Here is a 26,718-nt window from a genome sequence, read left to right on the forward strand (position 1 = left end):
TGTTTAGCAAAGGCTGATTTGGAGCGGAATGCATACTCATCCCATTAATTGTTTATCAAGCATTTTGCACTCTATGAGATTACTTTTGGATCTACCAATCACCAATAGAGGTCATGCCTCGGTTGGGTGCTTGTGGATATTTTAAGTTAACCAAGATGGTTATTTAGGACATTGTTGATTCCTCAACAATGTTGTACGACCTTGTGATCCCCGTTTACAAGTCATTTAGGAAGACTGTTTGTAAACCGTGGGGAATCACACACACCTCACTACTGTCAGTATCCAAGGGGATAAGTAGATTACAAAACCTTAGTACTGTTAGTATCCAAGGGGATAGGTAGATTACAAAGTGTAATCTTGTGCTAAAGGATATGCGAAGTGCATATGTTAGCACCAAGCAATCCAGTTAGTAAGCATTTACTGCTCTAGTTGGGAATTTGCTTACCGTAAGCTAATGCAAGTTTGCAACTAGGTTTAGTCTCTTCATGTATAATTCAGGTTCTCAACCTAGACCACGAGTTATGGTGGGGTTGTTTATTACTGATACGAGAAGATAACAAGTCAATGACTTAAACTTGGCTACTGAGTTACATCAGTAAGTTACTTTCATGGAAAGTGAAAAGAGGTACTCTTTCGGGTACATTTTAGTTGTGATAACTCGTTTAGCATACTTAAGTGAGTTCTAAATGAAGTCTACACACTATGTGTTGTATATGAGCCGGTTACACCAAGACGGTTGCAAAAGGACAACAATGTGGAAAATCAGGATGTTATTCATAATTTCATTGAACCTCCCGCTGAACCATGTTCTAGTCAAATGAATAACTGGATCCATGAAGGATGCCAATGTGGAACACATTAGTGTATCACCACTCTTGTTTTCGAGGACGAAAACGCTTTTCCAAGGAGGGAGTAATGTTAGGACAAGGATCCTAAGGAGCAAGGCTCGACCTAGGGGGTCAAGGACCTAAGCCAGGGGCTCGGAGTGGACGAGTGTGGACTAGGGATCCGAATTATGGCTAGGACTGTGGATCCGGCCTATATATAGGGTGTTAGGACGGTGGATCCGGCATCTCAGTCTCCTATGTCTTATAAGGGCATCGATAGCAACATTACAAGCATTATAATTGGGGACTTCAATATTCACATCGATCGCACAAGCAACGAGTACAAGAGGTTGCATGACTTCTTCCACAAAAAAACAACGACACCAGACAATTCACCAAACAACAACTATGTACAATTCAATCATTGACCACATTTGGGTGAGAAACTCAAGACCGAATTCCATGAGCGCCACAAGGTTTTGCTTTTGGTACGATCACTCTTTAACATGCATACTCTTTCCAAGATAAACACCACACCTAAAAAGAGCTTCATCCCCTTCGCTTCCCCCCCACCCCCCCCAAAAAAAACAAAAAACAAAAAAGGTTCCAAGACTTGATCCTCCATCTTAACCATCATCAACCTTGCCCCAGCCTACGGTGTGCGAAACGCGCCAAAAAAAATGTTGAGCTGCACCACACTACTCGTGTGGCCCACTTTCGAATGCGACAATTGTCATGCAGCATATTCCCATCCTTCTGCATTGGTGCTCGCGTGTTCTTGTGCGCATGATTCCTTGGTTTATTGTTTTTTTGAGATGTCACTATCCCGACCCCGAGAACTGGGCGACTTTCTAGCATGTAAACAACCCTTTTTCAAGCTTCAAAGGCTTTTCTGACATGTAAACATTGAAAACCTGATAGCACAATCGTTGATGCCACAAGCCTTCTGCAATGTTGTTCCAGCCTTTCCCTTGTACTGTGTACACGACAATAATTCTCTTTGCCTCTTCCCGATTTTATCACTATTTAGTTTATCGTCGTGTGAAGTGTTTAAATAATTCAAGATTAGGTTATAAAAGCCGTCACTTAAAAAAGCGCTCCAAAACGTACACTTTGAAAGGAGGGATCGATACTGTCATGGCAGCTTCTTCAATTGCGAAGGGCCAGGTGCTATCTCGTTTCTTATGATTCGCACTGGTTCTCTAAACTTTGAGATCTGTACTTTCTGCTGCGTTACGCTGTCATTTCTGACATTTGGGTCTTGCTTTGTGTAGGTTGATCTGATCGACTTTATAGAGTGGCCCTCCGTTGAATGCCTAAACGAAAACAGTAGTCATACTTTCGCTAATGCCCTTAAACAGGTGCTTGATCTTTCTGCCATCATGTAGAAGCGGCATTGTGATGCATAAGAGCCACTGCGTTTGTGATTAATTCGTATCAAGACAGATTAGTGGACATAATGGAACTTGTGGGTTTCCTTGGGTTGTGTTAACGTGAAAATGATGGCTGAAACGAGTATGGAGTAGATTATTATCCTTAAGTGAGCGAAGAACAGTCAATGATGCTGATGATGTGGTCACTAGTCACATATGAGAGAGAGAGAGAGAGAGAGAGAGAGAGAGAGAGAGAGAGAGAGAGAGAGAGAGAGAGAGAGAGAGAGTTGCTCACGCTAGTGTACCATTTGTTGCGTGCGAGTGCTGTTTCGTACAATCCTTAGCCATGCTGATTTTTAGTGTCCTTGCTTCTCCCGTGGCTCTCAGGGTACCTACATGGGCAACTTTCTATAACATTATCTTATATTTTACTTCGCGCAACGGGACATTTGCAGGCCCCAGGTTACCTCTTCTCGGTTTTTGTAAGTTATCTTTGAGAGGAGAGAGGGAAAAGAGAGTGCTTCAACATCTCAGACTTCTACCCTTAGTCAGATCTTGCTCCATGGCGGCCACCACACCTACATCGGGCATCACGACGACTGCCCACACACCCTTCATGTGGACATATGACTTGACAACAGAGGACCTAGGACCTAACTAGTATCGAGGCGGCCACTAGACATTACTTGGGCTGGACACTGGTTGCGTACATGGTGGGTCTCTCCTCTTCATGTGGCACAGTTCAAAGTACGACTCCGTGATTCCACCTTAGAGCAGGTCCGTCTATAGAGGTTGGTGATTACTAGTCGCCTGGATTAATATCTCAGGTGCCATCAGTTTGGGCACATGGTGAGAGATTGCCCTTCCCACTGTAATGTGCAGTGAAAGTGATTTATGATGATGATTTAGGTAGAGTGCTTAGTGCGTACTCAAGGTTCCTTTTGCTGTTCCTTTTACTTCATAAGAGAGATGTGCAATAGACTAGAGAGAGAAGAGATATTGTGAGTGAAGGAGAGAGAAAGAAGACTAGAGGTATTTGCTTTAGATTGCACATATGTTGACACAATGGTCTTAGATGCTGGGATGCTATGGGATCTTGCGGTAGATGCTTGGATTTGCGATGGCACCTTGAGGCTAAGGCTGAAATCTAGAATCATCGATGATATGGGCTGAGATCTGCAAAAACACTAGGTTGCTTCTGTCCGTATGCAGTAAGGATCTTCTAGCGTCAAGGGTTCTAATGTGAATCTCTAGTGATGATGGTGAAAAACGTTTGATGACTGAATTTGGGTTGCAAAAACGCCAGGGGTTTTGATGGTTGGAAACGCCTGAGGGCTGAGGTAGTGCAGGTATTGAATGGGCACTGAGCTTACTTTGCAAATGATAGCCAATTTCTGCTTATATAGCCCGTGAAAGCTAGGCTGAGCAGTATCAAGGCTAGAAGGCAACCCACGACTTGTAATTGCTGGCTAAATGTCACTTAATAATAAGTTCAAAAACCTATTGATAAGAGGCGCTTCATACGCAGGTACTACCTAGGCTTGGTACTAATATTGTTGTATGGGAATACTCTCCAGTGCCTACACGTAGCAGCCACTAGCTCTGCTCCTCTGCTCATGTGCAATAGAGGGTATGCAAAAAGTGCTTGGACTTGCACGTCCTGTGTACAGGCTCACAAGGGTGCATAACACTTTCTATGCCGTCCTAAACCATACAAATAGGATTTAGCTTGTCCACATGCATATAGGGTCAGGTGTGCACGTGACCATTGACCATTGACACCTGCCCTCCTCGTCGCCCTGAGCCACAACACCCCGTACCTCAGGGTGTAGCGGAGGGTTGGTAGAAGGCCCCTCGTCGCCATACCTTTTGGTGGGCCCAGCCTCTATTGGCAATAAAAAGGATCAAGAAAATGGTAACACACGCAATTTAGGTTTCACACACTCACCACCTTGACAGCGTGTCTCCTCGACAGTAGGTTTCAACTACTTAGTCGGTTCAACCACTTCTGGACATACCCTTTACTTCATGGCGTACGTCGAGGGCTACCTCACATTTGGCCATGGAGATCGACTTTCCACCTCTGCCATCTTCACCAACCCCTTCCCTTTCACCCTCACCCACTGACACTGCAACACCATACCCCCTGCCACCCACCCCAACCCACCCACCCACCCTCACCCATGGTTCTCCATCCTCTCCACCTCTATTGTGCGCCCCAACACCCCCTTGTGTTCCTGTAACAAACTTGGACACCCCAAGTCAAGATTCTACCACGACATAGCATAGATTTACCCTAAAATGGTTCACAAACGACGACATGGCCCGGAGTAGTTCCGTGCCCAGAGGTATCGGCCCCAAAGATTGGTGCCCCTTTCGGTATTTCTTTTTATATTAAACTGTGTGCAAAGTACAAGCGAGTCCCTGCGAACTCACACTCAGACTCTACGTCCATATGCTTTGAGTAATGAGGCCCAAAAGACCTATTTATTGTTACAAGGGTTGCCCCAAAAGCAGAGCCCCAAAAGTTTAACTCAAAAGCTTATTAAACTCAAAAGTTTTGCTCCAAAATCTCAAATTCAAAATTAAACCATATTGCCCAAAAGCTGGTCAGCGTAATTTTCGGAAATCCGTATGGCCAGTAAGCGCAAAAAGCGGAGCGTCCGTATTGCTGTCTGTACGGCCTGCCATGTCAGCATGTCAACGCGTTTTGCGGGATTCTGTACGTTGCTGCCACGTCAGCATGTCGGCGCATTACTCGGAATTTCGTACAGTAAGCCGTGTGTGTATGTGTGTGTGTGTGCGGGGGCCTGCCACGTCCAATTTGTGACATACCCCCCACTTGAAAGAATGGTAATTGCCCTTGATTACGCCTGCAAAACAGACGAAGGCCATAAAACTGTCTTAGTAGACACTGACTGCTAGTACTGACGCACTAGACACCACATCTAGCACTTGTACAGATTGATAGTCACACCATTGGACATCACTTGACATCATAGGACATCACATGACAAATCACGTAGAAATTCATTCCAAATCTTAGACCATGATTAATCGGCAACATATTTAGTAATTGCATCTAGATCCAATCGGGACCTACAGATGCCCGATTAACTAATCCTTATTGCAATCATATCTATAGAGATTTATGAGACTGAAATGCTGTAGTCACTTTGTCTTTCAGTTCCTACACTCAAACAAGTCAAGTACAAATTAAAAATTAATCATTTTCATTTTTGGGAATTTGAGTTCATAAAGTCATACGGCAGATTATTGTCAGTCCATCAGTATCCCTGAAACCCAAAAGGGGACATCAGTGACTCTATTCTAAAATCGGGGTAATCTGTTGACAAAGGAGCGGAGTGACTCCCCTCTTGTGCAAACCCATTGCACTAGATTCACCCATGCTGAAATTGGGGTTCTATTGGAGTAGACTATGCTAAACTGAATGCTTCAAGGTAAAGTTCCAAAATCTGAGAAGTATCTGCTAGGTCCTCCTCCTCCATCCACTTCGCATCCAATGCAGGATAGTTCTTGAATTTAACTAGGAACCGCCTAATCACTTTACTTGTCACGTGACACATCCCAACCCTATGTGTCCGTGGACAAGCTACACCATAGTAGGGTTCAGTCAGTTCAATCAAGTCTAGAATAGCAGTGATCTGGCACTTTTGTGAGTCTATTCGTAGACCGTGCATGCCCAGTCACTTAGCATAGATGCATATCCTCCGGTTGCACACAGCATGATCATCGGAATTCCCATCAGAATCCATTAGCATCAGTTAGGGGAATTTTCCAGTGCATTTAGCCTATTTTCCTATTTTTGGTTATTTTCACTTATTATTTTTAAGTGACTTTCCAACAAAAGTAGGTAGGGCAATTTTGCTAAGTTAATATATAAGCAAACTAGAGCTAGCACTATTTGGCAGAAGAGGCAGCAGGAGCACCTTGCTCAACAGGCAACTTCTCAGCAAGAGCAACCCCCGCGACTACTCTGGCTTTTTCTCCACAGAAGACCTAGCGTTTTTACATCAGATCAGCCTTGGGCGAGTTGTGCACAGCAGATCTGCCCCGGCGTCATCACGACACAGCAGATCAGCCTAGCGTTTTTGCATTTGCAGAACCCCGGCGACAGAAGGACCAATTTCAGCCCTTGGCGTTTTTGGATTTCAGCAGCAAATTAAGACCGGCATTATTCACCTAAAGTGTAGTAGATTCAGCCCGTAAAGACCATCAGTTTTCAGCCCTAAGAAACCTCATTTTTCAGCCAAGAAAACGCAGCCAAAACAGTCATTTTCAGCCACCGAAACAGTCCCGAAATTCAGCGATTAGAAGATCTCAGATTTCAGCCATCGTCGTCGCCGTCGTCGTCATCGGCATAGACCAAGTTGCATAGTCCATTGCATACGCATTGTACACCTTTGTGCAATCAAAGAATAGACCACTCTCGCCGACGAGAGTGGGGCCTTCGGAGGAGGGTTTTACAACCTCTCGGTGTCGTATCTCTTTCTCTCTCCTTCTCTCAGTCTCATTCATTTGCACGCACAATATCCACTCACTTTGTTCGTGACCAGAACACTCCATAAGATGGAAAGCTCTCTCTTTCCCTAAAGAACTATAAGGAACCTTGAGCAATAGGGATCACTAATCTTGAGAAAATACAACATTCATTCCGCTGCACCGTACATTGGTATCAAAGCTTTGGAAGTGTTCTGCATTACTCAAGGAAAGAACCACAAGAACCACAATAATTTTTTTTTTGCTTGTTGCGATCGCACGAACCCAAGTTTACTTGGGCGTGGCGATTCCTAATCGTGTTTTGTTGAAGAGTGATAGGAATCCCAAGAAAGAAAGAAGGGCTTGTCCAGCCTCCCCTTGTGTCTCTTTTCACTCATTGAGAGTGGACCATGCACTTAGCGGCCGGCCAATCGACGTGAGGTGGGAAAAAGCAACCTTGGTGTGAGCGCAAGGCCGCCAAGGGGTGCGCCCGCAGAAAAGGGTAGAACTCGGGTGAAGAGAAGATCCTTCTCCAACGCGATTTGCAAGCGAAAGAAATCCTCAAGAACCCCAAGAACCCAAGACCCTCAAGACTCAAGGACCTCAAGAATCTCAAGAACCCAAGATTCTTACGAATCAAGGACATCAAGACCCTCAAGAACCCAAGATTCTCCCGAATCAGGGACTTAAGAACCCAAGACCCCCAAGAACCCACAAGAACCCACGATTGTAGAATGGTCATCACTCGAAGCGGAATGGATACTTCGCTTGGAGGTGATGAGCATGAGAGAGGCGAAGAAGAATTTTCCCTACCAGGAGGTTTTTCCGACCCTTCCCCTTTCCCATCTACGACAAAGATTGCACTAACTCCTATGGAGGCTTTGCTGCAATTTTTTCTGAAACAGAAGTTAGAACGAGAAGCAAGAAATGCAGAAAGAAAAGCAGAAAGAGAGCGTGAACACGAAGAAAGAATGGCAGCCATAAAGCATGAGTACAAAGAAAGGAAAGCCGCCTTGTTGCAACTCTTTTCTCAAGTACCGGCACAGATGCAACAGAATCGGGAAAAGGAGACTCTCTCAGTCTCTCTTTCTCCACAGCATGACACAGGATTTGCATGATTGTGTGAAGCATGATGATGATGATTTGATTGATAATGATTTGCATGATGATGAGAAGCATGATGAATTGAATGATTATGAGAAGCATGATGAATTGAATGACAATGATTTGCATGATGATTTGAAGCACAATGATAAGCATGATAATTTGGATGCCAATGATTCGCATAATGATTTGGATGACAATGACAAGCATGATGATTTGCATGATCAAGATGTGATTTCTCACAAGCATGATGAATTGCATGAAGATGATGTGATTGTTCACAAGGATGATGTGTTAGTTTATGCTTTTTCTAGCGAAGCTAACCTCGTTGTAGAATTGATCAATCACCAAGAATCGATCTTGGCTTTCGAGTCGAGGTCCACAGATCCCCCACAAGACGATTCGATAGATCCCGAAGAAGCGATCTTGGCTCACGTGACACATCCCAACCCTATGTGTCCGTGGACAAGCTACACCACAGCAGGGTTTAGTCAGTTGAGTCAAGTCTAGAATAGCAGTGATCTGGCACTTTTGTGAGTCTATCCGTAGACCGTGCCTGCCGAGTCACTTAGCATAGATGTATATCCTCCGGTTGCACACAGCATGATCATCGGAATTCCCATCAAGATCCATTAGCATCAGTTTGGGGAATTTTCCAGTGCGTTTAGCCTATTTTCCTATTTTTGGTTATTTTCACTTATTATTTTTAAGTGACTTTCCAACAAAAGTAGGTAGGGCAATTTTGCTAAGTTAATATATAAGCAAACTAGAGCTAGCACTATTTGGCAGAAGAGGCAGCATGAGCACCTTGCTCAACAGCCAACTTCTCAGCAAGACCAACCCCCGCGACTACTCTGGCGTTTCTCCACAGAAGACCTAGCATTTTTGCATCAGATCAGCCTTGGCGATTTGTGCACAGCAGATCAGCCCCGGCGTCATCACGACACAGCAGATCAGCCTAGCGTTTTTGCATTTGCAGAACCCCGGCGACAGAAGGACCAATTTCAGCCCCTGGCATTTTTGGATTTCAGCAGCAAGACCGGCATTATTCACCTAAAGTGTAGCAGATTCAGCCCGTAAAGACCATCAGTTTTCAGCCCTAAGAAACCTCATTTTTCAGCTAAGAAAACGCAGCCAAAACAGTCATTTTCAGCCACCGAAACAGTCCCGAAATTCAGCGATTAGAAGATCTCAGATTTCAGCCATCGTCGTCGTCGTCGTCATCGTCATCGTCGTCACCGTCGTCGTCATCGGGTGACCGTTGTCATCGTCATAGAGCAAGTTGCATAGTCCATTGCATACGCATTGTACACCTTTGTGCAATCAAAGAATAGACCACTCTCGCCGACGAGAGTGGGGCCTTCGGAGGAGAGTTTCCCTCGACGGTTGTGTAACGCACAACATTGTTTCCTTCATCAAGTAGCCATCCTGTATGGAATATCCCGCTACTACCTCCCCATTTTGTATTCGAGTGAATAATCCGAAAAATCCGGATCTGTGGTGTACTTATCAACCATGTCCTCGAAGCTTCTATAATGAATCGCAAAAATAGCAAGACTAGCGGCTTCTGAGACAATGCATCTGCCACCAAGTTCTTCTGTCCATGAACATGGACAATTTGGAAGTGAAACCCAAGATGTTAGCCCACCGCATCTGCTTTTCCAAAAGTCTTTCTTTGACAAGTAGCGTAAACTCTGATGATCAGTGAAGACCGTAAAATCGGCTCCGAGTAGGTAATGTCGCCATTGAGTAAGAGCATGGATCATTGCCAAAAGCTCTTTCTCATAGGTCTGTGCTATCAATTCTGGCCTTGAAAACAATCGGCTTTCGTAGGCAATCACATTGCCTTCTTGCATTAAGACCGCTCCCAGACTACGACCACAAGCATCACAATATACTTCGAATGACTTTTGCAAATCCGGCAAAGTCAATATTGGTCTAGTAGTCAATTTCTCTTTCAATGTCTGAAAGGCAGGCACCTCTGTGGGTCCCACGAGAAAGGGACTCCTTTCTGTGTCAGAATGTGCAAAGGGGAAGCTACCTCTGCAAACTTTTAAATGAACCGCCGGTAGTAAGAACATAAGCCCAAGAAGCTTCTAACTTCATGAACATTCTTCAAATCGGGCAATAAGTATTGTCTCAATCTTGGCCGGGTCCATTTGTACTCCAGATGCTGAGACGATGTGTCCCAAAAAGTGTATCTCCGGCAAGAAAAAATCACTCTTTTTGGCATTGATGACTAACTTGTGGTCTCGCAATGCCTGAAAGACTTGAAGTAGATGGTGTCTATGTTTTGCTTCATCCTTGGAGAAGACTATAATGTCTTCAAAGAAAGTGCCGAGAAACAATTTGTACTCTTTGAAAATCCTATCCATCATTCGGTTGAAAGTCGCTGGAGCATTGGTAAGGCCGAAAGGCATCACCAGAAATTCATATAAACCAAAGCTCGTTCGAAAGGCTGTCTTGTGGACATCTCCCGGCGCCATTCGGATCTGATGATATCCGCTTTTCAAATCAGATCCGAATCCTACTGAAACAAGAAAATCCCTATAGTCGGTCAAGAATATCATTGATCCTTGGAATCGGAAATCTGTTCTTGATGGTGATTTTATTGAGAGCTTTGTAATCAATGCACATTCTCCAAGATCCGTCTTTCTTTAAAACCAACAACACCGGAGAGCGATAGGGTGAAGTACTCTGCTGGATAAGACCCTTTTCCAGAAGGTCTTTCACTTGGTTCATAATCTCTTCATTTTGGGCTCGGCTAACACGGTAAGTTGGCCGGTTCGGTGGTATGCTTCCAAGTATCAAATCAATAATGTGATCCTCAGTTCGAGATGGAGGCAACTCGCCTGGTAGGCCCTCAGAGAAGCAATCGGTGTAAGGTGCCATGGAAGTGAATGTTGAACTTTGCTCAAGATGAGTACTCCGAACTGTGCTCAAGGGTTCCTTTTACTTACAGAAGGGAGAGTTTTCCGTTCCTTTAATGAGAGTGCAAATGATTACAAACAAAGTGGATAAACACTGTGAATGAAGGTGATGAGACTGAGAGAAAGAGAAGAATACGACACCAGAATGTTGGCAAACCCTCCTTCGAAGGCCCCACTCTCTATGGCAAGAGCAGTCTACTATTGATTGCACAAATCTCTACAATGCGATGGACTTGCCGACGATGTCGACGACGAGACGGGCTGAGAACTCAAAAAGCTAGGGCTGAAATCTGCAAATCTTGTATCTGCAGAATTCTGACTCTATGTCTGTGGCAACGGTGATGACGACGATGCGACGATGCGCGCTGAAAACGCAGATGCTGAAATCTGCGAAAAGCAGGCTGAATCTGCAAACATTGGCTGATCTGACCGTGCGGCGAGGATCTGTTGCAGGAAGGTGAGATCTGCGAGGTTTGGGGGACTGCGGTGCGGAATCTAATTGCTGAAAATTGAAAACGCTGATGCTAATGGGTGTTCTGTCGCGGAGAATATGCAAAACGCTAGGTGATCTGCAAGTTGCAAAAACGTAGGGCTGTTGCTTCAAAAACGCTAGACAAGCTGTTGGAAATCTGCTAACGCCAGGCTAATCTGCAATGCTGAAAAACGCTGGGGCTGATCTGCATTTGCTGAAAACGCTAGGCTGATATGCTGAAAACGCTAGGAGTTCTGTCGGGGGTCTTGCTGAGAAGGTGCACTACTAAACTTGTGGTCTCTGATGCCTCTTCTTGTCACGTGCACATCTAACCCTATGTGTACGTGGACAAGCTACTTCATGACATGGGTTCGGTTCAGTGCAGTTCAGTTCAATTCAGTTAGATTAAGAAGTGATCTGGCACTTTTGTGAGTCTGTTCGTAGACCGTGCATGTCTAGACACTTATATCCTTTGGTTGCACACAGCATGATCATCAGATTTCCATCAGAACCCTTCAGGAGCATTTTTATAGTGCATAGATCTATTTTCCCTATTTTTGACATTTTTCACTTATTATTTTTAAGTGACTTTTGTTGGGAACTAGGTAGGGCAATTTGACTAAGTGAATATATAAGCAAACCTAGCGCTAGCACTTATGGGCAGAAGAGCCAAGGGTTCAACCACCCCCGACAGCAAAACCTAGCGTTTTCAGCCACAAGGAATCAGCGTTTTTCAGCAATGCAAATCAGCCAGCATTTTACAATTGCAGATCTCCTGGCGACAGCAGACCAAGCAGAAGCCATAGCGTTTTTCTAGCAGATTTCCACAGCAACAGCAGATCAGCCCTAGCATTAGCAGATTTTCCACAGCAAGACCAGATCAGCCCTAGCGTTTTTGGAGCTGCAGGCACCTTAGCGTTTTGCAGTTTCTCAGCGACGGAATCAGCAGTAGCACCAGCGTTTTTTAATTTTCAGCAATCAGACTTTGCACTAGAACCCCCGAACCTCGCAAATCTCACCTTTTCGCAGCAGATCCTAGTCGCACGGTTAGATCCAGCGCAGTTTGCAGATTCAGCCCGGAAAACGCAGATTTCAGCATCTGCGTTTTTAGTGCGTCGTCGTTGCATCGTCGTCATCGCCATCCTCACCGACATAGAGTCAGAATTCAGCAGATAAAGATTTGCAGATTTCAGCCATTAGCAGTTTCAGATTTCAGCCCGTCTCGTCGTCGTCCTCATTGTCGTCGACATTGTCGGCAAGTCCAAAGCATTGTAGAGTTTGTGCAATCAATAGAGTTCGGAGGAGGGTTTGACAACATTCTGGTGTCGTATTCTTCTCTCTCTATCTCTCATCTCATACACCTTCATTCACAATGTTCACCACTTTGTTTGTGTCCATTGCACTCTCTCACTAAAGGAACGGAAGGCTCTCCCTTTCGTAAGTAAAAGGAACCTTGAGCACAATTCGGAGCACTCATCTTGAGCAAAGTTCAACATTCACTTCCGCTGCACCTTACATTGGTATCAGAGCTTTGATAGTGTTTTGTATCACTCAAGGAAAGAACCAGAAGAACCACATAATCTGTTTTGCTTGTTGCGGTAGTTCTCTTGGGCGTGTCGATTCCTAGTCGTGCTTTTGAAGAGTGACAGGAAACCCAAGAAAGAACGGCTTGTCCAGCCTCCCCTTGTGCCTTTCACTCATTGAGAGCGGACCGTGCACTTCGCGGCTGGCCAATTGACGTGAGGTGGGAAAAAGCAACCTTGGTGTGAGCGCAAGGCCGCCAAGGGGCGCGCCCGCGGAAAAGAGCAGAACTCGGGTGAAGAGAAGATCCTTCTCTAACACAGATTGCAAGCGAAAGAAGAACCTCAAGACTCCAGAACCTCAAGACCCCCAAGGACCCAAGAATGCAAGCACCCAAGACTCACAAGAACCCAAGTTCCTCGTGAACTTAAGAACCCAAGACCTCAGTGGATGGTCATCACCCAAAGCGGAATAAATACTTCGCATGGAGGTGGTGAGCACTAAGCTAAGCTAACTGAACCCTTGTCATGAAGTAGCTTGTCCACGTATACATAGGGTTAGATGTGCACAGTGACATTCCCTCCTTTTTAAAGTGAGGTATTGGTACCAAACTGCATGGCGTTGAGGGATATCGCCAACAGTGTCTTCAATCCTAGAAAGAACTCTTCGTTGGCCCACTTTGTTGCGTGGGTCATGTAATACTTGAGCTTCATAAAGGTCTACAACGCTTGCTTCTTTGGGCCGCGCCGAAAGCGACAAATTCATCTGCGGCTCCTTCAATGCTTCAACTTCGTCTATAGTCATGCGTCTACCTTCTTCAAGAATCTCCGAGGATGAAAATTCCTGAAACCACTTCCAACACAAAAACATGAACGTACCCATTCCATGTAAAGTGACTAGAAAAATTCTATTCTTCTTTAAAGACTGTGCATGCAATGTAGATGAACATATAGACGGAGTGCCAAATCGTTCATCAAACACACGCAAACAATGGAATCGAAACTTGAGTTTCTGATCTAAATCTATCTACGGTGGCAAATCACAATGGAAATGCCGATGCTTGATGCTCAATCCTTCTTGTGCTCTTTCGAATATTGTGTCATGCCAAGGAAGAGACATGGAATGTGAATTCCTTGAGTGCAAACATTTCATCTTTTCATGAGTAATCCGCATACATTTGTGCTCATTCATGAGTGAATCATGTTCATCATACCATATGGCATGCCTATGAAAAGGGATCACATAAGGATGGTGACTAAAATACAGGAAACCATCACGAATGAAACACTCAAACAATGCGTACTGACCAATCATGCGTATACACAATACTTTTTGTGGGGGTTCTTTGGATTAATGCGTATTGACCAATCATGCGCATACACAATACTTTCTGTGGAGGTTCTTTGGACCTCGACTTGAGAGCCAAGATCGGTTCTTCGATCGATCGAATCTGCAATGAGGTTAGCTTTACTAGAAAAAGCATCAACTAAACCATCATCCTTGTCAACAATCACATCTTTATCCTGCAAATCATCATCATTGTGAATAATCACATCTTTATTATGCAAATCATATGTGTCGTGCTTTGGAGAAGACAAGACGGAGAGAGTCTCCTTCTCCCGATTCTTTTCAAACTTCACCTGCGCATTAAAATGAGAGATGAAGAATGAACAACTTCTTCCCCACGAATGACAATGGGAGAGTCACTTTTGGCATTGAAAGTGAAAGTACTGGCTACCCAATCAATTAGAGGGTTATGCTCACGAAACCATCGAATGTCTAAAAGTATATCACATCCTGAGAGAGGAGATACTACAAATTTTCTGCGGAAGGACGCTTGTTGAATAGTAAACAACACATCAAGGCACTCTTGCGTGATGAGAGAGTCCATACCGGGAGCGAAGCCCGACACCTCGAAAGGAGATGTCTTGCTAACCTCCAAGCGGGCTCTTTTGACAAGAGAGTCACTTATCACATCATGCATATTGCTTGGATCAAACAATATGACAAAACGTTGACCCTTCACATGACCATAACACTTAATGAGAGACTCATCAATGGGAGGATCATGAGAAACTTGGGTCACACGCGTGTTCTCATTTATGGCATTAACAGAGGATGTGGGTTCTCTCGGTTCTTTAGATTCGCTAGATTCAATCTTAGGACATGTTTTCTTTATATGACCCTTGACGTGACAATGATAACATCGACCTTCCTTAGAATAAATGCTTTGTTCTTCTGACGTGATGTATCCTCCTAAAATTCCTTGTGTTGCTTTTTCATATGGGGTTACACCTCCTAAAATTCCTTGTGTTGCTTTTTCATCTGGGGTGAGCTTAGGTTTAGCAATTGTGTTAGCTTTACCCTTAGATTCATTGTGTGAGTTCTTTTCCGGGAGACTAGAGGAAGATTGGTTAGAAGAGTTAACATTCTTACCGTTCTTACCATTATGAGGGTTCTGAGAAGTCTGAGTGGTACCTTGAATGGTCTTGTTCTCCTTCGGCTTTCCCTTATTGTGCTTCATCTCCTGTGCAAGAGCAATCGCTACCGCCTTGTTGAGATCGATTGGATCGAGTACTTCGACATCATACTTGATATACTCATCCAATCCATAAAGGAATGCCTCTTTGCGGTCATCATCCAATTTGCGTAATTGGGTACCAAGTTGCAAAACACGATTAGAGAAAGACATAACCGGCATACCATTTTGCTTGAAACCGTGTCAATCGTCTTTCAACCGTGCTAGGTATTGTGGTGGCATAAACTGCGCCTTGAGCTTGTCTTGGAAGTTGGCCCAATTGAGCGCGTCTCCGTCGGCTTCCTCTAGGTGCGCGGCCAACTGTGCCTCTTGCCATGCGTGGTACCAATTAATGGCATCACCGGCAAGGTACATGGCTGCCGTTAAAACCTTGCTATTTCTTGTCTTCTTAGTTGTCGCAAAATAAGCATTAAATTGATGCAACCAAGAATGAATAACACTAGCATCCATCTTACCGTCATACTTACTGAACGTGATCTTCTCTGTGATGGGGTTGTTGGAGTTTGAATCTCCGCTTGCGCCATTAGAAGAATCACCAACATCTTTGACTGGCTCGGGTTTCGAGGTAAGTACCTGTATGACCAACTCTTGCATGCATTGGTCTCTTTGTGCCTCACGCTCTAACTCCAAGGCCGCTCGTTTGTCTTTGGCCACCAAGCGCGCTTGCTCACGCTCACGCTCACGCTCCAAGGCTACCTTCTGTCTTTGGCCGCCAGTGCGCTTGCTCAAAAACGCTAGACAAACTGCTAGAAATCTGTTAACGCCTGCAATGCTGAAAAATGTTGGGTTGTTCTGCATTTGATGAAAACGCTAGGCTGATTCTGATGGCTGAAAACGCTAGGAGTTCCGTCGGGGGGTGTTGCTGAGAAGGTGCACTGCTAGACTTGTGGTCTATGCTGCCTCTTCTGCCAGAAAACACTAGCGCTAGCTTTTCTTATTTAGTTCCTTAGTCATTTTGCCTTGCCCAGTTTCCCAACAAAGTCACTTATTAATAATAAGTGAAAGATGACTAAAATAGGGAAAATAGGTTGTGTGCACTGTAAAATGCTCCTGATGGATTCTGATGGTAATGCTGATGATCATGCTGTGTGCAACCAGAGAATATGCATCTACTCTAAGTGCCTGGACATGCACGGTGTGCGAACAAACTCACAAAAGTGCCATAACACTTCCTAAGCTAAGCTAACGAACCCTTGTCATGAAGTAGCTTGTTCACCTACACATAGGGTTAGATGTGCATGTGACAATCGGCATGAGTGTGGAGAAAATCTTGGCGTTCTTTATCAAGTTCAGACATGTTCGTTCGGTGCTCGTCAAGAGACTGGATTTCATTAATTTGGAAATGGCCGAAGCCGATACAATAAAAACAGACTCGCCCTTCAGTTTTACATCAAGTACAATTTTTCGGCCCTTTTCATTTGTCAAAGTCGCTTTCTTTGCCTAATAATCGACCACGGCGTTGTTCTTATTGTACCAAGGGACTCCTAGGAGGACGTTACAACCTTCCAAGGCCATTATGTAAAAGTTCTTGTGCCCCAAATACCCCTGACAATGCAACCGAAGTTTGCCAATGACAGGTGTAATGGCTATGTCCCATCCGGGTGCCACTAGAACTGCCTCTGCTGGTGGTCCCATTGTCAAGAAGTGCACAGTGCGACTAGGAAATCGCCGAGCCTCTGACTGTGAGGATTCGTAGCAAATTCAAGTAAGGCATTGATGATTCGAAGCCAAAAACACACAAAAAAGAGAACAAGACTCTAGGCATGAAAGCTCCACTTTGAAAAAGAATCAATACTAACTCAGAACTCTTGTGTGTGTGAAGATTAGGTGTAGCCTTGCTCCCAATTGCGTAGATGCAGTGCTCATTCGACCTGTTACAAACCCTAAATTAACGCTTCGATTCCTCGTCGTGACCATTTCATGGAAGCTTTAGTACTTCATTGGAGAAGCCCAAGTAGTTATTTGAGGAGGGGAAACCCTAATTGGAGGCCTCATAGCCTCAACCATGTAGTGGAAGCAGCACGGGACTGCACTAGCACCCTGTAATGGAATGGTTGTATCTCCTTGCTTATATGCCCAAATGACCTCATTCTTGGCTCTAAAACTTCCCCATCAACTTGAGCAACGACGGCACCGTCGTTGATGTGGCATTTTGAGCCATGTTTTGCTATTTTTGACCATTTTATGGCCATTTTTTGCCCAAAAATGCCCCTCTTTGTCCGTAAAATGCCCAAATGAGCTGGGAAAAAATCCCTAAATTTGTGGAAAAATCCATTGGGCTCAAATTTCATGTTGAACCTCATTTTCCCACTTGGTAAGCACTTTGGACACGTCTTTTATGCCCGCGCATAAAACCTGCTATTTTTGGCCAACATCGCCCGCATTGAACTTTCTAGGCAAAACGAGCGTGCCACTTCGAAACACTTGACATTTGTACAGTCCTAGAGCAAATTAGGCATGCTTTAATGTGTTAAAACATACGCGGTTCCACGTCCTCGGCCTCGCTTGCCCGGGAAGGTATGTACACGCCTGCAACCATGGCATCCGTTTTCGCATATATCACACTATGTACATTGTAGCATTTGGTCCCACACAATAAAAATATAAAGAGTGAGGTAGGTATTTTTATTTTCACATTATGCACGTGCCACGGCACGACACCGTCCTATTGGGTGTAATCTTAAGCCGTGCCGCCAATTCGGATGAAATGAAGTTGGCCTTAGCCCTCCATCAAAGAAAATCAAGGCTTCTTGATCTTTCTCTTTGCCCCAAGCTCGCCAAAGTTCTGTACTTTCATCAATCATGCTTGGGTCAGTACCCATGCAATTTGGTACCAGTCCTGCTCTCATCTTGCCTTTTCTGCCATGTTCCTTTGCTGCTCTCGAACTCTCTGGCCTGTCTTCATTTTGTTCTTGCTGTGCCTTTTTGGGGCACTTTGCGGAGACGTACCCATGTTTCCCGCAACCAAAACACTTCCCTTCTTTGTTGTAATGGGCCCTCTCTCGGAGAGTGAGCCGGGGTTGTGTATCCTTATCTTTCTTACTCTTTCCCTTTCTACTTTTATTGTTAGAGGTTTGTTGGGTTCTCTGAGTCAAGATCTCATCAGTGGGGTAAGTCAAATTTCTCGAATGTATCGCAAAACCCCGTTTGTTGTTTGCTAGAGCGACTAGATAGATTTTATGTGGGTGCTGCAACATCTCATGGTGGGATAGTTACAATTTGGCATGGCACAGTGCTCTTTGATCATGCCCGAGTTTCTTTGCATTTGAGATTTGAGACTTCCTCTCTGCCTAGACGAGGATCACTCATACTTGACTTGGTGTTAGAGGATGCTTCATTGTCTCAGTTGATTTAGGATGTTTGGTGTTATAGGCTTGGACACTCCAAGCGAGAAATTAATAGCAACACATGAACGAAAACTGCAAAATAACTAAACATGAATAGAGAAAGAGAGAAGAAGAGTCGACACGGCATGGCTGATTCCGAGCCAAGACGCACTGGCCCCAAAGATTGACACCCCTTTCGGTATTTCTTTATTATTGCTTTGCAAAGGTTCAACTCTCGAGGGTCCTCTTCTCCGAGATTTTGCATCCAGATGCCAGCACAATTTACAGAAATCAGCCCCAATTGTCAAGCTTTTGAATTTTAGGTTTTAGGCTCCTCGGCCAGTGCTCCATAAGTTGGTAGGGGTTAGGGATTTTAATCCCTAACCCCTCAAGCCCCTCGGCCCATCTTTTGGGTTCAATTCCTCTTGTCCTCTTGGCTAGTTCTTTCGAGTTGGGCACGCCACATCGTCACTTTGTGAAGAATTGTAATTGCCCTCAATTACACCTGCAAAACAGAATCCAACACTTTTACAAAGACATTAGTCAGTGATCAATCACATTTTTGTCAAGGTCCTCAAATACAAATCATGATCATTGTAACCTATTTAGCAATCACATCTAGACCGCGGTGATCTTTTCACGGATGTCTTGATCTACTAAATCTTGTTACTATCAGATTCATATCCTTTCTTTTCACATTTCAAGCAAACCATGCCCCTGACCATTCCACAAGACAATACATTCACAAAGCATGCAGTTCACAAAATCACACAACTGTACATTGTGTTTCAATCTTTCAATCTAGCCATCTCATTGCGTCCAAAACTCTTGATGCACCTAGATTACGGTGTACCCATCTCATCCTTTTGGAACTCTTGATGCACTCACAACAGTATCCAGTCATCTCATCCAGATAGAAACCTTGACGCATTAGAATCAGTTCTCATTCACTTAGTTATCACATCCAGATCTCGTTGATCTCTAACAGATGTCTAGATGCACCAAGTTCAAATCATTCATTAGACAAAATGTTGCAGACATTTCATCTTTCTCTACATGTCTCTAACAATGCACACATCCGGGGCTGATTTGATGCACCAATGGAATCCAGCTCATTGTGGGTTGTGGATGGCCACCAAGGGGTAGATTTGGAGCTGATTTTCACACCCAATGTGAGGATTCAAGGGCTGAATGTTGGATGCGAAAACGCAGACCTGAGACACCGAAAACGCAGAAAGTCTCGCGTTAACAGAGACTGAAGATGATGTGGCTGATGCAGCAATAAATGGATAGCAGGTGGAGCTTACAACTCAAGTGATGGGGGGCTATAGGGAAGAGAGTGATGGGCTGCCAGAGATGTGCTGGAAGCTGCGAAACTGGAAACGCTAAGCTGATTTTCCGGCTCCACAACAGAGGGTGATCCCACTCTCAAAACATTAGAGAGAGACAGAGGGAGATCCACTTGCATAGTCCTGGTCGTTCTTCTTGTGCACTTTTCTGGTGTATGAGGAGAGCGGCCGGGAGTGCCCTACCCGACTCCTAAAAAAAAAAAAAACAGAGGGAGGTCCACTTGCAGAAACGCTGGCAAGATGGAGAGAGAGGATTTGCAAAACGCTAGGGGGTGCTGGGCTTGCAGAGGGCGCACAAAACTTTTGAGTGCTAAGCTGAGTTTCTGTGTCTTTATATACCGCTAAGGGTGGCCTTTTGTATTTCCCAAGTCCTTGGTCGGGCAATGACTTTGACATGACTTATAAATAAATCATGTAAAAGTCGCTTAAATTGCAAAGAAACCAACTCTATCTCGATGCATTCATTGCGACATCTGTATGTCTTCAAACTTCACTTTTCATAGTGCTCAATCATGCACCTTCACTCGAGACAAGCTAAAAGTTGCAATTCGCTAACAACAATTGCTAAGATTGGTCAATAGAGAGAAGTGAAAGTGGACATAGTGATATCCATTTTCAAAAGGAGGCAATATGATGATTTGCATTGGTACTCTCTTATATAGACTTCAAAGAGACTCCACTTGGAAGCTAGAAGGAAGGCTAAGCAAGCCTCAAGGGAAAGTTGACTGTTTTGGTGCGTGGTAAAAATCGTCATGAAATCTATGCGCTTGAACAGTCCCATGCTGGCACACCGCCCCATTCTGGGAACGCGTTCTCAGTATCAAACCTAGTAGATGTAATGTGTGCACGTCCCTGACGTCCCAATCATTTTTACTCGGCCAGAATGGTGTTCCGGTGTTCCAGAATGTGCATTTCTTGCTGGTATGAGTTACAGAGCTATTTCTGCATGTGCATTTAGAGTTCAAGGTCTTCAACTATTAAGCATAGTTTCTTTCATACTAGTGTGGTACATTTTGTGTACTTTCGTACACGTATGGTCTGCGTGTTAAAAACTGTCAGGAAATCTGTCTGTTTGGACAGCCCTATGTTGGTGCCCCGCCCCATTCTGGAAGAGTATGGTACGTTTAGCATACTTTTGCACTCGTATGGTATTTAGTATTTACCGATACTTGAACCGGCTGTCCCAGAGCCCCTAATTGCAAAAGGTGATGTGCCCTTCCTGAGGTCAAAACCTTGAAGCTGTTAAGAGAGCGATTTTTTTTTTTCCCCCATACAAATGATTTAAGTCAAACTCTGAAGTGCTGTAATGATTCTTTAATCCTTTGTCTGTGTGCTAGCTTATCTTTTTGTATCTTCATAGTTGCTCTTTGCTAACACAATCCATGGCTCTACAGGGCTATAGAGACGATGAGGGCTTGTGTCTAGAGAGTGACACGGATGAGGAGTTACTTATTTACTTGCCGTTTACTCAAGTAATAAAGCTTCATACCATTGTTATAATGGGACCACCAGATGAAGGTGAGCCTTTTTGTTTTTCATCATTTTAGTGAGTGTTTTGAAAGCTTGCTCTTGAGTGCGTGTTAGAATTTAAAACACCAGGGCACATGACTTTGTTCAAACAGGGTCCTAAAACTTGGTAGTTTTAGTAGAGCGTACATTTATTTGTCTCGAAGGCTTGTGCTTCATCTGTCTTAAAATCTAAGAAACAGCTTCAGCTTGTGTGTAGAAGGTCTCACTTTGTGGAGAAAGCAGTTGTTTTTGCTTGGAAGGTCACACTAAATAAACCCTTTTACCAGTTGGGATTCAGATATAAGGCACCTTCAAGCATAGAAGTGTATTAAGCTGTACTAAATTACTTTCATGATACTTTCATTTTGGACTCTTTTCTTCATAAGCTCTTTTTTTTAATAATAGTTTGCTATTGTGAATAGGTGATACTACACAGTCTTCTACTCCATTTGTCATAAATTTTGATTGACATAATTTCAGGGCCAAAAACTGTGAAGCTTTTTGCAAATCGTGAGAGTATGGGTTTCAGGTATGCCGAGGCCTGCTTTCCAGATTCACCCACCTTTTTAAGTACTCATTTTTTGTTGGCTTTTGACAGTAATGTATCCGAGTTTCCCCCAAGTGATGTGGTTACCTTGTCTCCTGAGAATCTGCAGGTAATCTGTTTCTATTTCTTGTCTATTGCTTCTTTTGCAATCTTTACTAAACTTAACAGCAGTGCCCTTCTGTTGCACAGATTTTCCAGCATGGCTTTGTTGAAAAAAATGTCGCTTCACACATTGCCTTAGATTTTCTGATTGGTTACTTTGTTTGATGCTCAGGGTAAACCGGTCCCATTGAAGTTTGTCAAGTTCCAGAACGTCCGCAGGTTAGCAGTCTGCTTTGGTGCATTGAATTAGCTAATTCAGTACATGAGTATACTTTTAATTGCACCTGGGTTTGATGTAATAAGCAGTCTGACAATATTCATTGAGGACAATCAAGGATCTACAGATGTGACAAAAGTCAGCAAATTTGCATTTTACGGATCTACGTAAGTTTGGCCTTTTACTGCTTTTTGTGGGTAGAGAGAATTGTGGGTTTGAAGATCTTCTCCAATCTTTGCTTGCCACCAGCGCTTCATGGCCCTGCCTTTGCATTTCCACAGCTTAGTCTAAGTGCTGCCTTACACTTTAGTTATGAATTGGCTTTCTTTTTCGTTTTTTTCCGTTAACCATCAGCACAGGGAATGTAGTATGGCAAAACTTATGCATATTCATGCATATTCATGTATTTACAACTGCACATTGCTGCACATTACACTCTCGATGGGCAACTGTGGGAACAACCTCCCGGATGGGGAAGTAGGATACACCCATCGAGAATGCAGCCCGTGAGCCTCGAACCCTCAACCTTGGGTCACTAAGGCCTTACCGAGCTACGTGTCTCGAGTGAATTGGCAATTTTTCTTATCTGGTATCAGCTACCTTCTTTTACTAGGGGGATCAAGTGAACTGAAGCTTGTGTTTAAGCATTTTCATTTTAAATATCTTGCTGCTGTGATTGGTTGGCTTGATGTTTGATTTCTTTTTTCAGGGTTGAGACGACCAACATGAAGGAGCTAAAGAAGATCAACCCAGAAGAACAATGAGTTGTTGGCTGGGTTTTTCATCTCAAGACTTGCTCGACTAGCTGGGCCTTGTCCAATAACTACTGTTTGGAATGATGTAGATTGGACTTGCAGGAATGTTACTATCACATTTATGTAGTTAGTGGTACATTATTTAAATGTAAAGATGAGAACCTTTAAGGGCTTCCTTCTCCATAATTTGTGGAGAGGAGTCACAAATTGAATTTTTTGTTGAGCGGCATTTAATCCACTGGTGTAAATCATGTTCGTGTATGTACGTTTGCATGTGTTAGTGATAATAGGGGTGTGTGTGTGCGTGCCCGTGTGTGTGTGTGTGTGTGTGTGTGTGTGTGTGTGAATAATCTAGCAAGAAAAGCCAAAGCCCTCTTGTAAGAAAACCTCATATCTTATGATACATTGGGCACTGGCGTATGTAATGCTTTCTTCTTTGGCTCTAAGTCGCATAGGTTGCATAAGCTCTGCTTTGGAGGGAATGAAACATATCTACCAGTCTCTATCTGAAGAAGAGGGGTGAAATGTGCTATGACGCAATGGAGTCTGTATGAGGTGTGTGAATCCATGTATTTTGGCTTCACAATAAATGAATTTTGAGCAATGTGAAGAAAATAATCTTTGTAAAAGCCATTTTTCTTCTCAACTTCCAAGAACGAGCCACCCATGCCCTCTAGTACTCTCACGGTCCTCTTAAGGAAATCTTGTTGATCTCTAGATGTGTGATTGTGAGGGAAGGTGGATCATTGAAGTACTAAAAGGGTGGCAATTTGTACATTGTAAAGCCTTGCAAGTGAAACCAAGCTAACATCTATGCAAACCATCATGTAGAGTCTGCCGTGGCTAGTTGTAGCGATGACTCGAGGATTAGTCTAGCACAATGATGACTTGGAAGCTCCCTCAAGCCATGTGATAAGATATTGATGTAATAAGGACCTCAACCACAATCCATCTAGCTCCAATTTCTGCCTGACCATCTGACCAAAACCGAAGCATTGGTCTAGACTAGATCCCTAACTTTGTGTTCCCTAATGTGATATAACCAATGTATCAAGTATCCATAGCTTAGTGTGGGGCTCTTGAAATCATACTAATGACCACAACCTCCACAACGGGAGGATACACTTGTGTCCGTCTAGAAGCAACCACCTCTCATATAAACGAGGGCCCTAAAAATTAACTCCGAGATACATGTAGGAGTGTGCATATTCCTCATGATGAATAAATATTGTTGTTGGTGCCCTCACCTGTGTTGTTAAGATGTTAAATATCATTACCTTGGTCTTGCTAAGATTCTTAGCAAAATCTCTATCTTGTGCATAGCTCCTTAATGAACCCAAATGTCTTTGTAGGCCCTCTAGAAAGTCAACAATGAGAACAATATCATTATCATAGAGCAGCAAGGGTATTCAAGTGCCCAATCATTGCGCACGTCATTAGTATACAAACCAAAAAGAATTGGGAAGAGCAGAGATTCCTACATCTCTCTAGTAGTGAACTATCTTTGATAGGCCCTCTAGTCTAGTCTACCCGACACCTCAGAGTACCCTGATATCCCACACCTTCTCATGGAGTGCCTTGAAACCTCTCACAATCTCACTAGGAACAACCAAATCATACAATCCATGTGTTGGTCTTGCTTTTCTATTGTATGAAAAGCTTTGCCAAATCTACAAAGTAGTGAGAAATTCATCGCGCAAGTGCTTGACACTCAATGATAGCTCAAAGTGTGAATATATTATCAACCGTAGAGAATCCTCTCTTGAATGTAGCTTGTCGTGATGGGTATTCAATGAGAAAAACTATGATAGGCCACACATTCTGTAAGCTTTATGCTTTTGTGCTTGAGCATAAGCTCAATCATTGAGAGCAAGGAGAGAGAGGCCAAGCCAATATGCCAATACCCCACTGAAAGACAACTTTACTTTGTATGCAAGTGTCCTCCAAGATTCGAAGATCATGAAGGTGTTGATTTCGAAGGTCAAAGTATGGAATACAACGCTATAAAGATGAACAAGGTGATGTTGAAGACTTAGGGCCAAAACCAAGAATAACACAAACCCCCAAGAAGAACACAATAGAAGGAGACCAATTCTTATGAAAAAAACCATAGTGCACTCTTGGTTTGTTCTCATAGGGGTAGAAGATATTCTACTTACTGCCTTTGAAGAGGAAAATATTTGAGTATGCTATACCACTATGAACGAGATGCACACTCTTTGTTGTAGCACCCGATTGCCCATTGCACCTGCAACCTTGGTAGACTGGCCAATCCTCCCTATGTTTGTGAGTTGGACCATCTCCGATGGGGAGCTTCCTCATTGAGGCTTGTTTAGTTTGTTTTGACCTTATTCTTGTTGGAGAGATTGAGACTGCTAGAGAAAGACATAAAGAGTGTCACAACCATAGCTTGCTTTGGTGAGGACCATAGGACTACTAGAGGAGGTAAATTGAAATAATTTGTATCTCTTTCACAAAGTCATATTTTTTGTGTGAAATTCAATGATTTATAATTGTTGCAATAAGGAAAACACCCACAAATAATTCTTGGCTCATTTTCTCACATTGAGATAATTTTTGGTGAGTGTTTGCAAGGGGAAACATATTCTTTGAGCACGCTTGTAAAGCTTGGTATCATCAGAATTATGATTTGGGCTCATTTCAACCTCCATTTTGACTACTAGTACGCTATATATATATATATATATATATAGGCTCATTTTCTAACCTTGAGATAATTTTTGGTGAGTGTTCGCAAGTTAACATATTCTTCGAGCACGCTTGTAGAGCTTGGTATCATCAAAATTATGATACAACACATGCATACAAAATTATGATACAATACATACGTACATACATACTGGCTCAACTTAAAAAAAAACATTTCTTAAAAATTCCGTTGCCCCTCTTGTGACTCCACCCCTCGTCCGTCAGACCTCACATGTCCTTGCCTTGATGGGACTCTCCTCTCCACACACACACACACAGAGTCATAGCTTCATGTGTGCGTTGCCTTGATGGGACTCTCCTCTACACACACACACACACACACACACACACACACACACACACACAGAGTCATAGCTTCATGTGTGCGTTGCATGAAAAAGACTCAACTACCATGCAACTATTGCAACTATGAGAGAATCTCACTAGATTCTTGCTAATTTGGCCACATACTTGCCAATATACTATATATATTTTTATAAATTTTTTTTAAGGAGGCAACATATTTTGCGATCTAGTTATTTTGAGTCTCTCTCTCCCCCCCCCCCCCACAAAGTGCATGTGTAAAGGGAAGGGAAGTGCTTTTATGCATGCAACTACCTATGCTTTTGTCTGCATGGTTTTCACCAGATGCTAAGAGATGCATGCATTCAGTGCTCTACGTTCTTTTCACCTAGATGGCCTTTGATCTTGCGTTGCTTAACCAAACTTTCAAGGGCCAAAACAGAGCCGTGACTCGTCAGAAGTAAAGCTTTTATGAAACCTATCATTAGAGTCTGTATGGTTCTATGAGTTGTAGTGAGTTATGAGTATGCAGTTGTACTTTGAGTTGTTGTTCCATTGCCGTGTGATGTCTTCATTCTGTTGTACTTTGGTTGTTGTTCCATTGCTGTGTGACGTCTTATTTATGTTGGAGTGAG

At 43.5% G+C, this 26,718-nt stretch overlaps 1 protein-coding gene across 1 annotated transcript; it reads left to right on the top strand.

Moving 5' to 3' along the window:
* Nucleotides 1–1,838: 1,838 nt before the first annotated feature.
* LOC147454094 (PITH domain protein (DUF1000)) lies at nucleotides 1,839–23,332 on the top strand. The gene is made up of 8 exons (XM_086516099.1): nucleotides 1,839–1,994; nucleotides 2,102–2,188; nucleotides 21,336–21,459; nucleotides 21,931–21,979; nucleotides 22,049–22,106; nucleotides 22,272–22,318; nucleotides 22,406–22,483; nucleotides 23,026–23,332. The coding sequence occupies exons 1-8, from the start codon at nucleotides 1,965–1,967 to the stop codon at nucleotides 23,078–23,080; spliced, it is 528 nt and encodes a 175-aa protein (XP_086372225.1). The 5' UTR covers nucleotides 1,839–1,964; the 3' UTR covers nucleotides 23,081–23,332.
* Nucleotides 23,333–26,718: the final 3,386 nt, after the last annotated feature.

This window comes from Adiantum capillus-veneris, chromosome 7 (genome assembly GCF_014529385.1).
Source record: "Adiantum capillus-veneris isolate H3 chromosome 7, ASM1452938v2, whole genome shotgun sequence".
NCBI lineage: Eukaryota > Viridiplantae > Streptophyta > Polypodiopsida > Polypodiales > Pteridaceae > Adiantum > Adiantum capillus-veneris.

Coding starts and splice junctions, on each gene's coding strand:
- LOC147454094 (XM_086516099.1), top strand. CDS start 1,965: ATGGCAGCTTCTTCAATTGCGAAGGGCCAG. Junction 2,189..21,335: donor TCGCTAATGCCCTTAAACAG/GTGCTTGATCTT, acceptor ATGGCTCTACAG/GGCTATAGAGACGATGAGGG. Junction 22,319..22,405: donor AAGTTCCAGAACGTCCGCAG/GTTAGCAGTCTG, acceptor TGTAATAAGCAG/TCTGACAATATTCATTGAGG.